The 16,103-nt window shown below is 43.3% G+C and overlaps 1 protein-coding gene across 1 annotated transcript in view; it reads right to left on the bottom strand.

Annotated features, from left to right (window-relative positions):
* MYO7A (myosin VIIA) overlaps nucleotides 1-13,038 on the bottom strand; it is a 79,991-nt gene extending 66,953 nt beyond the window's left edge. Inside the window, exon 1 of the mRNA XM_042862570.1 lies at nucleotides 12,980-13,038. Coding sequence (XP_042718504.1) covers nucleotides 12,980-12,997 — 18 coding nt within the window. The 5' untranslated portion in view covers nucleotides 12,998-13,038. The remainder of the gene's footprint in view (nucleotides 1-12,979) is intronic.
* Nucleotides 13,039-16,103: the final 3,065 nt, after the last annotated feature.

The raw sequence follows: 16,103 nt of genomic DNA, 5'->3' as shown, positions 1-16,103 counted from the left end.
ACTGGGAGTGCTCATCTCTATTCTTTGCACTCATCTTTATCTGCAAAACTGCCATCAGCATCTCTGGGAAGGGGAGAAAAAAATCTTGAATTTCTACTTAACAAAAAACTATGGTGCAAGAGACACACACACTGATAATCAGCCACCCCAGTAATTTTGCTGCTGCTCTTTCATAAATAAGTAATATTTTCTTCCCATTTTCTCATAGTGCATCTGGCACCAGCTGTCAGCCAAGGTAACACACTGCATCCACAGGCTCTCTGAAACACAGGCAGAGACACAGGAAGGATCGTTAAATAATTCAATAATCAATGCACTGCTCACTCAGCCTGTAATTTCAATACCGATAGCAGGGAAAAAAACAACCTGCAAAACATGGCATCAGTCCCAGCATTCACCTATTTGGTTCAAAGGGGCAAAAAAAATGCATTTGACTGGAGGTGCGAGGTTCCTGCCCTCATTCCTAGGTTTTGGCAAGAAGCACGTTGTTGACTGTTTGGGACTTCTTGGCTCAGGAGTGGGTTTTAAGCAGGCAGACAAACACAGAGATAGAGAATTTAATCCGTGACTCCTATTTGATGGGGAGCAGCATTATTGACGTGGAAGACATGGAGAATCCATCCTCAATCCGTTGACGTTGCAAGAAGATTAGGCTGTGCCAATGCAGAGCTGGTGAGGTCTCGCACAAAAAGCTGATGGCCACGGCCCCGGGATGGGGCTGCAAAATCTGATAAGATGCAGAAGTGGAACAGGAAATGACGACTGAGCTTTTGAGCCTCAAAGCTGGGCAATGTCCTAAATGTAAATAGAAGGCATCCAAAGCAAGACAGCAGAGCAATCGTAGGAATACAAATCTAGCAAGCCAGGAAGGAGGGAAATCAAAACAGGAGGAATAGAAGCATGGAATCTAAGAATGCAGAATATCCTGAATTGGAAGGGACCCACAAGGATCACTGAGTCCAACCCCTGGCCCCACACAGCACCTCCCAAACCCAAACCCCATGTCTGAGAGCGCTGTCCCAGTGCTCCGTCAGCTCAGGGCCGTGCCCACTGCCCACTGCCTTTTCCTCACACCCTGACCCTCCCCTGACAAAGCTCCATGTTGTTCCTTTGAGTCTGGTCTGTCACCAGAGAGCAGAGATCAGCTGCCCCTCTCTGAGGAACAGCACCCGCCTTGAGGAGCTGTGAGCCTCCATGAGGCCTCCCCTCAGCCTCCTCTGCTTTGGACTGAACAAACCAAGGGTGCTCAGCTGTTCCTGCCACTTCTTCCCCTCCAGGCCCTTCCCCGTCCCTGTAGCCCTCCTCTGGATGCTCTCTAATAGCTTTATGTCCCTCCTATATCATGTCATTCTCTGTGGCAAGCTTTAGGAAGGTGGGACTAAGCACAATTATTCCGGAAAGTCCCCATGGAAGGAAAATACAGCCAGGCTGCCTGGTCCTGTCCCTTTCTTTGGTTTTGGTTTGATCCCAAGTGTGCTGGCTCAGGGAATTAACCCAGCAGCATCATTTTTCACAGGTTTTTTGCAAAGCATATTTCTGGGCTAGCCTCTGAATGGCTCATTGGGCAATAAGCCCCAGTGAAGGAGCAGGGAAAGAATAGAAAGCACTGGTGGTGGGGAGAAAACAACATAGAAATCTAAATTTGAAGCAGTGTTAATCATCCTGGCCTAGAAAGGCTGTACAAAGAAGCCAGAAACAATGACACGCGTTCAGTTTTACCTGATTCTATTTACGGGGAAACAAAGCAGGATTTTTCCACCATCTATGATTAAAATCTCTTTTATTTTTCATACACAAACCTGTCAAATTCTCTTTCAGAGTATTCAGCAGGTGGAGGCAGCTGATTAACTTCCATTCTTTAGGAAGATTCTTCATCTTTCGTTTCTTTACTTCAAGCTCTCTCTTCCCTCCTCCTTGCTTTTTCACAACCTCGTTGAGTCTGCAATTAGTCCTTGTGTACTTAACAGACATGGACTTTTCTAATCTGTACATCTATTGCCACATGAACAAAAATATGGATATACAGTAAAGAAATCCTTAAAATATATTTCTCCCATTTGGAATAATCTATGCTTGTGTAAACACAAGATTTTCTAGAAGAAACCTGTCTCTTCTAAGGGCCTATATTAGCCAAAGTGGTATTGATATGTCTAGACAAGCTCTAGCATTTAAAATAGCATGTCTCATCTTTGGAAATACTGAATGAAAAAGGAGCAATGTTGCCTTTCTATCAATGCCATATTGGCTCTGAGCAGCACTGCCCCTTTTACACACTTGCACTGCTTTTTCACTGAGGGTTGTCTTGGTTACTGAGGAAGCTGTGAGGTCTGGAGGAAGGTTAGTTTTCAGCTTAGTCAACAGCATCCTGATGAAGCATTATGGCAAAATAAAAATCATGTTAGCAATGCTTCTGATGGAAACCATCTTGATACTGGTTTTTGTCCCTTTGGTACCAACCTCAATGATGGTTCTTCATTTCATGGAGCCTCCTTTCCAAAATGTTACTTCAAGAATATCTTGAAATTACGAAGAATCTAGACATTTTTGTCACCAGAAAAATGATAACAGAATGAACTCCTCAAGTCTTTATCAAAACCTCACACAAACATATTCTGTGGCCCTCATGGGTTTGGGGACTCCAGAGTTGACTGTGTGCCATGGATGCAGAACAACTCTCCAGATCCCTCTTGAAATGGAAAAGCAGAGCAAATTTGCGGATTCTTCAGGCCCCTCTGCCCATCATGCCTGGAGAGTTCCACAATTGCTAATGGTGAATCCCTCTGAGAGCTGAGGTGGACCAACCACACTCCATGGGCTGCCAGCAACAAAATACCAGCCCCATCTGCTGTAACTATCTGGAACTGCCAAATGCATCGAGAATTTGGTTTCTGATGATTTCTCCATGAGTTTTAATTCAACTTTTGTGCAAATAATAACCTAAGTGAATCAGAATGAGGTACGGCAGATGGTGCCCAAATTTCACATCATCACAGAGGTGTAAAAAGATTCTGGCCAAAGGTAGAAAACCTAGAGCATAGCCAGGTTGATCAGGGTAGGAAGGAATTGATATATAAAGAAAACAGTCAGGAAGTTCAGCTAGGCGAACTCTAACACAGTCTGCAAACAGAGAAAAAGTGGTTTCCAACCTGGCACAAGATAATAGAGATGGGGATGATTACCATTTTTCACTGTTTCAGCTGCAGTTGTCAGAATCAACCAAAATGCTTGCTTTGTTGGACCAGAACATGTACAGGTGTGCACTGTGGATGCCTTCAACCTGAGAGCTTGGGATGTGATTGCAGCTGATGGTTTATAGCTTGCTGAGTACACTTCTAAGAGATTCGTATTTCAGAGAGTGATTAAAAGCCACTCTGAACATCAGTCCTTTTTGCACACACAAACCCAGAAGCCAGCTTCAAAACTCAAATTTCATCAAATAATTGCCAGCCATTAAAAGCTGACTAATTGCCACTGCCTTAAAACAAAGCACAACAAAACAAGTTAGATTTGTTCCTACATGTAATTATCAGTAATAGAATCATAGACTCACAGGATCATTAAGGTTGAAAAAAATGTCTAAGACCATCTAGTCCAACCATCAAACCATCCCCACCATGCCCACCAGTCCATCAGTGCCACATCTCCATGGTTCTTGAACGCCCTCAGGAATGGTGACTCCACCACCTCCCTGGGCAGCCTGTGCCAATGCATTACCATCTTTCTGACAAGAAAACTTTCCTAATATCCAACCTGAACCTCCTCTGGCACAACTTAACGTCGTTTCCTCTCGTTCTATCACTGCTATCTAGAAGGCGGCAACACCCATCTTGCCACACTCTCCTTTCAGGGAGCTGTAATGATTGGTAAGGTCTCTCATGAGCCTTCTCTTCTCCAGTCCCAGTTACCTCAACTGCTCCCTGTAAGACTTATGCTCCACACCCTTCACAGCCTCTTTGCCCTTCTCTGGACATGCTCCAGGGACTTGATGTAACACAGCCCTTGAAGTGCAGCCTCACCAGTGCCAAACACACAGGGCCAATCACCCTAGTCCTACCAGCTATTTCTGATAAGCCAGGATGCCATTGGCATTCTTGGCCACCTGGGCTCACTGGTGGCTCATGTTCAGCCTGCTGTTAACAATTAACCCTAAATTCTTTCCCCATGCACATCTTTCTAGCCACTCTGCCCTAATCCTGTAGGATTGCATGGAGTTGTTCTGATCACAACACTTGCTCTTGTTGAAGTTGGCCTCCACCCATTGATTTAGCCTGTCCAGATCCCTCTGTAGGGCCTTCCTACCCTCAGGCAGATGAACACTTCCTCCCAACTTGGTATCATCTGCAGACTTACTGAGGGTTCACTCAATCCTCTTATCCAGATCATCAATAAAAATATTAAACAGGACTAGCCCAAATACCGACCACTGTGGAACACCACTCGTGATGGGTTGCCTACTGGATTTAACTCCATTCACCACCATCTCTGCACCGGGCCATCCAGACTGTTTTGTACCCAACAAAGAGCATAGCTGTCCTGGCCACAGGCTGGCAGATTCTCCAGGAGAATACTGTGGGAGACAGTGTAAAAGACTGTATTAAATTCTAGGTAGACAACGTCAACAGCCTTTCCCTCGTCCACTAGATGGGACAGACACTGCAAGCATGGTTGTTGGTAAGATCACTGAGGAAGAAACTTAAAAGAAATGAGCTTTGCATGGTTTTGGAACAGCAACTAATTTTCATATTGTAGGGACTACCTATTTTCCTCCTGGGAATTTTATTACAAGGAGAATTCTATCTGCACAGTCTGCACAGGTGTATGTGTCCTCCAAAGGAATGTTGTCTCACATTTTATCCAGTTTAGAATGGAAACATTGCATTGCAGAAGAATTGTGTTAAACGTTACTGCTGGAACCAAAATCTTTGTTTTATTGTTGGTTTGCTTGTTTCCTAGAGTCCTGGAGCAGCAACAAGCAGCTGATTGGTGCTCATGTAAAACCCTACATCATACAAACTTATATTAATTTGTGTGGAAAATATTCATCAATTTTATAGTTGTTTTGAGATACTCTGGAGTTGCCATACAGCCTTAATTTTGAGACTGCCAAAGTATTATTGCACAGAGATAGTCATTATGCCTACGTTTCCATAAGGCACAGACTGACAGAGAATTGTCATGGAAATATGGTTACTGCCTCCGTTGCATTTTGCTGGATGAAAGTCTGTTTAAGTTCAGGCATCTACTTGATGGGAAAGGGCTGTCTGTCTGCCTCGCACTGAATGTAGCAATTTTATGGGGTTAAGGGGCAATAAAATCCCTTTACAAAGTGATTTGCAGATCATGAAAATACAGTGTGTGACCTTAAGAGTCACTGGCCAGCAATGTTGCCGGCAATAAAAGGGCTGGCTGGGGGGTAGGAGATGCATTTAAATTGCTCACATTGCATTCATGTTGACTGTACAAATGGTTTTGGAGATGTGGTGTGGAAATGACTGGCAAGGTTCTATCTCAAATAGGCACTTTTTGCAGTCTTAAAGACAAGCAGCATTTGGCTCTTTCTTCTCCAGCAGACAAAATGAGCCAACACCTTTTTCTCCTGGGTTCTACTAAAGTGATTTTAGGAAAAGTTTAAACAGCGTGGAGGGAGTGATGCTTTCAGGATGTAAATTAATTGGTTCAGGTAGGACATGTGAATGGATGTGTGAGGCAGAGGTACGCCCAACATCCAGCTAGGATAGCACCCTAACTTCACCAGTGGCCTGTGTGGATTCTTACGGTAGAATATAAGTTGTGGGAAAGCCTGTAGAGATACTTCTTTAAAATATTCTTCCTACAAAAGAGTAAGGGAATACCAAATGAAGACATAAGGAACTGAGTGCAGCACAAAGCTATAGAGGTAAATAGGGCAACTGTAGAAGTAATGAGTTTTTATAGGGTTGAGGGGAAGCTGAACAGTTGGAAAGGAGAGGCACTGGGGACTGACTACTAAGCAAATAACTCATATCAGGCTTGGGAAATCTCTGAGATGATATTTCATGGGTGAAGGCTAGGAAATTAGGTGAAGGACAGGAAAATACTAGGAGGAAATTACACCATATGCTTACTTGTCCCTTCATGTTTGCCAGCAGTTGGTTTTGGAGACAGACTACTCCGTATGACAGACCTAGTCTGTAAAGTATGGCCATTTTATGTATGTTCTCAACTCTAGCACACTGTAACTCAGGAAATTTCTGTTCAAAAACAGAAGTTCTCAGAATCTGTAGCTTGTAAAGCTTTCTCTTTTCATGAAATTGCCAGTGGAGGATGAAATCCTGGTAAGCTTTGAAAATTGACTTTTCCCCAGTGCAAGCAAGCAGCAGCATTCCTCTGCTAACACCACTTCCCTTGTGCAGATATCAGCAAGGGTGATTTGGGAAAGAAAGCAGAGGAAGGCTGATTCATGATATGGCCTTCTCATGTCTACAAAATTCAGATACACATAAGTGTGGTCAATAGGGAAAAGGCAATTACACCAGTCAATGCACAACTCCCTTTCTCTGGCTGTGCCTGGGGATGTCAGCAGCCAGTCAGTACTGCTGAGCAGCATCTGTAAATACCAGGAGTTGCAAAAAAAGTAATGTGGAAGTGTAAGCTTGTAAATTTCCAGGTCGTGATAGACATGTAATCATCTCATTTTGCCAGTGCTGAAAGCCCCAGTAGAGGTATTTGATGCATATTCTAGTAAACATCAAGATCCTTTCTCTTTTGGGTTAGAACAACTAAAAGTATATTTACTTCCCCAAAATTCTTACTGAAAAATCTTTTTTTTAGTGAACACAGTTTAGCAAAACCTAATATGCCTTGAGAAACTTGTATCAGCAAAGCTTTTCATGAGTATATTGCACTGACGTGGAAAGCATCACTTTTATGCTCTCACTGAAATTCTGTCTTCCGAGTTAACTTTTAAACTCAATAAAATTATTTTATTGTCTGTACAATGACACTTCAACAGACATTCTCTCTATTTCCAGATCGACTTCTGAGATAGAAATTCAACTTCACAGCTGGTGCCATTGAAAGGTCTCTTATTGCTTTCCTTTCCCTGGACCCTGAGAGCCATGCACAGCTTCTTGAACCTAACTGCACAAAAACCAGGCTTAAGATATTGTCTTTTCTAATAAAGAATGCTTTTCTAATGAAGAAATCTACAGTGTGTGTGAACAAGTGCTGCTGCAGCTAATGGAAGAAAAGGAATTAATTTTACACTGGAAAGGACAAATCTTTCACGAGCTTACATCAGCATCATTCCAAGGATGTGTTTCTGACCACAAACCCATGAAACACTGATAGTTTGTTTCTCAGTGCCTTGTTGCTGTATGCTTTCAAGTGCAAGGGGAATTTGATGAAGAGAGGGGTTGAGAAGGAATAGTCACCCATGGCTGCACAGTCATTTGGAGATGGAGCATGTGAAAGGTAGGATCCCATCAGGGCTGTCATATCACAAATATTTTCTATGGCAGCCTTATTGCCTTAAATTTCTGCCCTTTCCCCAAATCCCTGTTTTCCAGTTCCTATATCCCATCTGAGAACTGACCTTAGTTATAAATAATAGCAAAAAGTAAAAATTAATAAATTACATTAAAAATTTTTAAGACAAATGATTATAGTGAAATAATAAACAGCAGCAGCTCTAACACACAGCTGATGTGAAGGAAAGTGGGCATGCAGGGTTGGGGATGGGAAGAGGACAGGTCCCCTTTGCTCTGTCCACACTGCTGGGATGCAGTTAGTTCTCATTGTGAACAGGAAACAGATCCTTGGTAGTAGGATTGAGGACTAGAGGAGATCAACCCTCACACTGACTTCTACCTCTGGTGCAGAATGGGGAAACGAAGGACTTCCAACATCTCTGTACCACACGATGAACTTGATCAAGCTGTCCTCCTTCTTTGTAAGGGAGTTGGACTAGATGACCTTTAACGGTCCCTTCCAATTCAAATCATTCTAGGGCTTTATGATTTTTCTTTACAGAAAGCTTTTACAAACAGCACGAATCCTCCAGAGTCAGGCTGTTGAAAGGCTTAAAAGAAAAATGTGACTTGAAGGGGCTGGATTTCTCTCTCCTTGCTCCAGACCTCATGTCTCAGCAAGTTAAGTGACATCTTAAAGAGCTCTGACAGACAGAAATTACCATCCAGCACGACAAACTATCTTCTAAGAGTTGTACCCAGCGATGTAGGCCCTCCCTTGAGAGACCCAACGTCCCAAGATTAATTCAGGATAAATTTTATTATTGGGTGCTTCATGATATCCTGTACCTTCAGATGAAGGTCCCATTGGGTTGGGTGTTTTGCTATTGCCTCTTGCAAAATCAAAAGAAAACTCACCCCCAGATGTAACAGCTCTCACTCCACATTTTCCTTCTGTTGAGATCAAATAGAATAAGGTTTCCAGTGATCAAACTTTGGGAAAGATGGATTCTGGGAACTTGTCTAACATATCAACCAGCAGGAACAACTGTTTCAGACAGACTCTCTCAGAGGCAGGATATCTCCATACCAGGACTGAGATTGCTCACAGTACCTTTCTTTGACATCGTGCAATTTATATTCCACAGCCATAGCACTACAAGAACATCTCCCCAGCCTGCAGCTTCATTTTCTGCACACAGCTACCCCAGCACTTTAATTGTCCCATAAATCTGATGGAAAGGATTTGATGCAGAGAGCTGTTAAAATGCCAAATGTCTTGAGCACTGCAACTAATGAATGGCTCCCAAAGATTCGTGTTTCAATCTATATGCAAATGTGCCCTTTGGTTGGCTTGTGCTGGACTTCTCATTGCTGAATTACAGCTACCTAGGGAAGCCTCATACTCATAGATCAGACAGATACAAGGCATAAATGGGAGAAGACTTAAATTATTCAGTGTTTATGAGAAAGAGAATCCAAACAGTGGGCTTACGTTTTGCTTTTTATAATAACATGATTACAGATCAGCCCTGAGAAAACCTACAATAAGGCTTGTTTTCTCCCCTGCCCCTTCTTGCTATCAAAACATATAGCATAATGAATCACTTGGAGATGCAAAGCTGAATGCTTATTATCTGATATCAGCCTGGGCCAGAACAATGTGTGTCAGCTCCAGGTGAAAACAGTGCTCACAGAGCCCAGCTGGGAGATGTTTCTGAATGGACTGAGAGATTTCAAACTCTCCTCTCTTCTATTCTTACTCCCAGGAAGGGAAAACATCTCCTGGAGCGTCGCTGTGGATGCTGTCGATCACAAAATCTATTCTTGCTCGCTAATGAACTGCACAAATCTCTTTCATGTGCAGCACTGTGTGCAATTCTGGTGTTAGGAGAAAGAAATTAAACTGGGGCAGGTGCAGAAAGGGCTGCTACTGTCATAAGAGGAAGGGGAGTTTGTTTTATGAGTTTAAAATAAAGGTTTTAGAGGATTTCAGTCAATATCAAGGCTGGGAGGGAAAGTGACCGCTTGATATATAAACATTGTAGAAATGGCAAAGAGGAGAAAGAGAAGTTTTATCCAAAAGCCTAGGCTGGCCTAGGAAAAGGTGACTGTCAGGAGCCACAAATACCTTCAGAAAACACAAATATGAACGTGTCAAGGACAGCGTTGTTCATGTTGGACTTATTCTGGGAGGTTTAAAGCTGAAATGATGTTGGGTGTGGGTGCAAGGTTTGGATTGCAAACTTGTAGAATCATAGAAGCACAAAATCATTTGAGTTGGAAGGGACCATTAAGGACCATCTAGTCCAGCTTCCCTGCAATCAGGGATGCTTCCTGGGCTGTCACATGGTTCTCTTCTCTGTCACTCTCCCATTGCTGTCACCTCATGCCCCAAGCTGCTCTAGATTCATTGCATCACATTCCAGTCCTAGAAAGGGATCTCCAGTTCTATCTTCTTGAGCCTAGCAAGGTCCTTGTCTTCTCTGCAGGGACTTGCACATACACTGTTAGAAATCATCAAAGGAACATTCGCTGCCCTCCTCACATTCACCAGATTGGAAATAGGAAAGGTTCAAGAACCAGGATACAAAGAAAGCATCTGTCATTTTGCTCAGTTTCTTTCAAGCTGATTTTCAATGCTATCTAAATCATTACCACAAACTAATTCCACAATCAGATGGTGACTCCAAGCTGAACATATTCAAGCACTTAAATATTAATGCAAAGGGATCCTCGCAGAGGCTTTTGTGGTGTTGACATTTCTGTTCTGCATGTTTAATACTCAGTATTGTGTGCTGTAAGAATGCCAGAGATGGTACAGACTTTGCAGGGTGAAATGCTGCAGAGAAAGAGGGAGGTTTTGGCATTGCCCCCCAGAAACAACCTACAAGGAGCACTGCTGAGCCAAACAAGCAGAGTTGAGGCTTTCCAACCAAGCTTTTGCTCCTCCAGGACTCGAGATTAGTTGGAGACACCTTCATCTGCATGCATTTCACCTCCATGCTAAACTAAACAAGAGCTTTACAGCAGGAGGCACTTCGGCAGAGCTTGATCCCTCAGGGCCTTCACTTCTGGGTAAGCTTACTTTATATTTACATGGTTAACTTATGTCTATATACTCAAGAGTTTGTTGGCAGGTTGTTAACATTGGGAGAAACTCATAAGAACAGCCATTCTTCTTGCATGCACTGGATGTGGTCAGGAGACCAGAGTGATCCAGTATGATCTCATGTCAAGTCTAGTTCACAGAACACTGAATTTGGTCCTACGGGAAATACTTCCACGCTTTAATCGTCAGCAGATAAATGCTTTTGATTTGTCGTAGAATCGAAGAATCATTTAAGTCGGAAAAGACCTCTAAGATCCCCAAGCTCAACCCTTATCCATCCCCACCCATCCCCAATGACCACATCCCTCAGTGCCACGTCTCCATGGTTCTTGAACACTTCCAAGAACAGTGACTCCACCACCTCCCTGGGCAACCTGTGCCACTGCATTACCACTCTTTTGGAGAAGAATATCCATCCTGAACCTCCTCTGATGCAACTTAAGGCCGTTTCTCTTGGTCTGCAGGAAACCTAGAGCACTGAGACACCATAGCTATAAAAACATGTTATGTTACTGTTGTCCACACAAGCAAGAAGAGGGAGTTGGCACAAATGGCCATGTTTCAAGCAACAGATCTTTTCTCTTTGCCATCAGAACAGTGATGAGCTTGGCAAACTCCACTCATCGTGAAGTGGGAATGCACCACTCTCCAGGCACTCTCCACCATGCTCTCCTGGTCTCAGATCCAACTGTCAAAACATCACTGCTTTAAATAAAAGGCAGAACATGGAGAAACAAACTACTGCTGTGCTGCCAAGGCAAATGAATTTGACTGGCTGCCAAGGCAGGAATTTGGGAAGCTCTCCTTTTATTCCTTCCCTTACTTTGTGCATGGAAATGAAGTTGTCATCAGTAATTTGCTAGTGACTAAAGCTGATAAGTTTGGCTCCCTGTGGGCCCCTGCTGGGGAACAATATTGTCTTTTCTTCTGAATTACTGAATGGAAAGCACAGAAAACAGTGTAGGAGCCCTAAGTGTTGCCTTCTCCTTGCTCAATGCTGTTCAATGCCCTCCATGCTCAGCTGCACAGAGCCAACCTTGAAGATCTCCAGAAGCCCCTGGACGCGGTGCTGGGTACCCTGCTCTGAGTGTCTCTGCTGGGACACGGTTAGAGCAGACAGACCCAGAGGGAAAGTTATCTGAGAAGTCATAAAATCAGGAATAGGAAGAGCACAGATATATAACTTAAATCTTTGACTCAGAGTGAACCTTAAGATGGGGTAAACCATGTAAAGTTACCTCAAATCAATTGAGCAACCGTCCTGCATTTCAGTATAAAGGTCCTTGATCACCCCAACATGCTACAGACAGATTTGCAAGAAATGTTCTATGTAAACTGATATTTGTCAGCAAGAAGCTGGCAGCACCAAAATATTGAGAATAGAATTATAGAATCACAGAATCATTAAGAGTGGAAAAGACCACTTTGATCATCTAGTCCAAACCCAACCCATCCTCACCATGTCCACTAAACCATATCCCCCAACATCTCTGTGGTTCTGCAACACCTCCAGGAACAGTGACTCCACCACTTCCTTCTGTAAATGGAAGAGCTTTTTGAAAATCTCAGGATGTTTGGAGGTTTAGTGTTTTTCTTGTCTTGTAATTAAATCTCAAAATACTGTTTTAATCTCAGAAAACTGTATCAAGTAGCACTGACAACTTTTAGGAGTTCACTTGTGGATTCCTTATATACTCTCAAAATCCTGTGCAGATGAACTGAGAAGTCTGAGCAGAAAATAAGTATCTGGTCTAAAAAAGCTTATAGGAAGATGAACAGGGAGATGGTGGAGTCACCATCCCTGGAGGTGTTCAAGAACCATGGAGATGTGGCACTGGGGGACATGGTTTAGTGGGTGTGGTGGGGATTGGTTGATGGTTGGACTTGTTCTTAGTAGCCCTTCCACTCTTAAAGATTCTATGATTCCATAATTCAAACTATGCCCAGATACAGGGAAAACTAGTTTGAAGCCCTAAATGATTTCTGAATCGACAGCTTAATGCATCAATTCTTTTTAAATATGATAACCCCTCCTTTTCTTGCAAAGCCAAAGCAGCACTGCTACTTGAAATCAGAAATCAGTTCATGCAGTAAACATTCTTCGTGGCTGGCAAAAAGTTGGTTTACTCTTCTGCATATCCAGGACTCACGTGCAGCTCCTGGGCCATCCCAGATGAGAAAATAGAAGCAGAACACTCCATGAGGTTAATCTGGACTACACACAGAGAGCAATGATTTCCTCTAAGCCAATCAAGGATTAAGGCTAATGAGTATCCCTGCATCTTGTAACAGTCCTTTTAAAGAAATAGAATAGGATAAAAATAGCCTGATTCGACCCTTCCCCCCCAGAGAAGTCTTCTTAGTCCTTGGGGTGAGGGGGTAAATTTAGAAATGCTGAAGAGGGGAATGCTCCACTCACCTGCCGTAGGATGACCATGGTTCCTGAATAAACACATCAGCAATCACCAGCAATGGACCTAAAGAAAAAGAAATTTGTGGTTAATGGACTGACACCCCAATTCATAGACCCCAACTCAAGGACTGTCTCAGCACTGGTGGGTCTGACCCAGCCCCTATGTATGGAAGAGGGCTAGAAGCACTTAAACAGCCAGTGCTTTCATAATATTAATTCCAGACAGTGTGAGACAATCCTCTAATACATTCAGATTAATGCCTGCATGGTGGTGAATGAGACAGGGATAGAGGTTGCTTATGCAAGCAGTATTTTGTAAACTGAGTCCTAGAAAGTTGTCCAAAGATTAACTAGCAAACAGACTAAAGCTGACTTATTACGTATATCACCAAATCCCATGGAACAAGTTAATGCAAGTGAAGAAGGACAGCCCTATGCCTACTGATCACAAGGCTGGGTAGGCTGAACAACTTTCAGCAAAACATTATTCAGGATGGGAAAGAAAAGACCTGGGGTGTGATGTCGCCTTGTGTTGCTTGCAGCATGGAACTGTTTGGCCTCTACGAGCAAAAATTGCCTACAAATAATTAAATTTCTGCAGCTTTTAATCTTTAAGCCATCCTTCTCATATGACAATCAGTCATTGTTAAATTTATGATGTGGAACATTTTCCACTATAGTAAAAACTCTCATTCCTTAGCAAGTAGGCAAAAAGTCACGCTTTCTGAGAGGCTACAGCTCCCCTGACACACCAGGGTTATGAAAGCTGACAGTCTTGAAGGACAAAAGACATTTGTCTTATGGTGACAGAATGGTCCAGACCGGTCACACAAAACTGAGTATTAAGGTTCAATCATAATTTTTATTTTTATGCATTCCCACTGTAAGGATAGCATTTCTTGGGGGGGATTGGAGAGAAAAGCAATATCTTTCTGCCTCTCCTCAATTAGGTGTTGTACTTAGGGACACAGTTTTGTGGGGAAATACTGGTGGTAAGTGGATGGTGTGACTAGATGATCTTGGAGGCCTTTTCCAACCTTGGTGATTCTACAATCTCCTGGTGAGACTTTGGAATGAGACACCATATGGGACAGTGTTCACCTCCTGTGTGAACCTACCAGTACACATTCCTCATTGTAAGAAAAGCCCTTTCTCTACCAACAGCAGTTCCACTCATCTCATTCAGTAATGACCATGCAAAGTGGATTTTCTGTGGCTTCCCACCAGCAGTGGGACATAAATATTCCCATTCAAGCTAGTGAGGTGGGATGGCATAGAATAACTTCTTCAGGGACTGCAGACTAAACTGCAGTCTTATCATTCTCCTTTTCTTTACCATGCTGCTTGCACCACCTCTCCATTTTTACAGTGTAGATATTTGAAGGCATATACCTATCCCACTGGAAAAAGCAGGAGTTTGCCATCTAAGTACCCTCAACATGTTAGTGAAAAGATCCAGTTGTTGAAACCAACTACATGATCCCTTTGCTCTGCCTGTCTCCTTTCCCTGGAGAAGGAATTCATTCATAGAACGGCCTGGGTTGAAAACGACCACAGTGCTCATCCATTTCCAACCCCCTGCTATCTGCAAGGTCGCCAACCAGCAGACCAGGCTGCCCAGAGCCACATCCAGCCTGGCCTTGAATGCCTCCAGGGATGGGGCATTCACAGCCTCCTTGGGCAACTTTTTTTCCAGTGCTTCACCACTCTCTGAGTGAAAAACTTCCTCCTAATATCTAACCTAAATCTCCCTTGTCTCAGTTTAAAACCATTCCCCCTTGTCCTATCACTATCCACCCTTGTAAACAGCCATTGCCCCTCCTGTTTATAAGCTCCCTTCAAGTACTGAAGTCTGCAGTGAGATCTCCCCGGAGCCTTCTCTTCTCCAAGCTAAACAAGCCCAGTTCCCTCAATTGGAAGGAAGAAGAGGAAGAAGAGGGGGAGGGTGGAAGAACAGCCCAGGCATCACTGTTCATCAGAGTTCAAAAAGAGAGGTCTCACCCAATGGAGAGGAGCTCATAAATAATATTAATAAATATTATTAATTATTTGCATGTTAGTCAGAAACATGGGGATGTTAGTCAGCAAAAGGCCTCAATCATCATCCCCCTTTGAATTTCTGTGTTGCAAAAACAATGAATGGGGGAATCTCTTACACAGACTGGGGTAAAACTACAGGATCAAGTCTCAGAACTGCTCCTTCAGTCATTGAACCTGCTGCTGCTGCTGAAGCAAAGCACTGTGCCAGGGGAGCCCCTGGCATTAAAGCTGCACTGGGAATCCTGCCAAACAGATGTGCTAGGTTTGAAAGAGTGCTTATGTACCCAATGGGTCTTCAGTATTCAGAACCTGTTGATTTTTCTTTTTCTTTTCTGAAGGTATAACCTTCATATCAATCCATCAAGTTTGTTCCTGTTCAGAGCTCCCTAAGCTCACTCACGATACTGTTGCACGGGAGGTTGAATACAAAAGGCATCCAGCTTTTCCCAGTAGGGAAAACCCCAAAAGGGAAAGGTAGAGAATGAAGCAGGCTGCCCTCCTTGTTCTTCCCACAGGGATCGGTAAGAAGGATTGGGCTTGTCTGAGCACAGGGGAGATCAGCTGCCTGCTAATTCACAGGAGCCCCAATGGAATGAAGTGGCCATCTGGACCTTGCAGCCCTTGCTAGAACATCATTCCCATGCCTGGCTTCTATATGAAGCTTTACAGCTACTTTTGGCGTAGGAAATAATCTAGGTTAAACAAAACGCACCCACCATCTCTACCACATCAACTGCACATAAAACAAAGGAATGAAGACACCTCTTTGGAAAGTCTATTTTTTATCCAAATGGTTCATTTTGCAGCTTTCTGGGCTAGTTCAACATCATCTGAAGGGATCCTCCAGGGCAGGCAATGAAGTGAGCTTAAAAGACCCTTTAAACTAGTTCTGTATGCATCAAGATGTGTGACATGGAGCCATGTATGTCTCTTCCATGCTAGGTCTCCACCACAATGACCTCCTCTATGACTTTCTTGCTCGTTATGAGGAGATCTCAAATGCAAGAGTGAGGGAAACCCAACAGAGCTTAACTCAGGAGGAGCCTGGGCAGAGCTATTCTGTTACAGTTGCCAAGAAGATTGCTTTTAT

Source organism: Lagopus leucura, unplaced genomic scaffold, assembly GCF_019238085.1.
Source record: "Lagopus leucura isolate 7727_CA_CO unplaced genomic scaffold, USGS_WTPT01 Super-Scaffold_702, whole genome shotgun sequence".
Lineage (NCBI taxonomy): Eukaryota > Metazoa > Chordata > Aves > Galliformes > Phasianidae > Lagopus > Lagopus leucura.
Note: the sequence above shows the minus strand (reverse complement) of the source record. Positions and strands in the feature narration are given on the sequence as shown.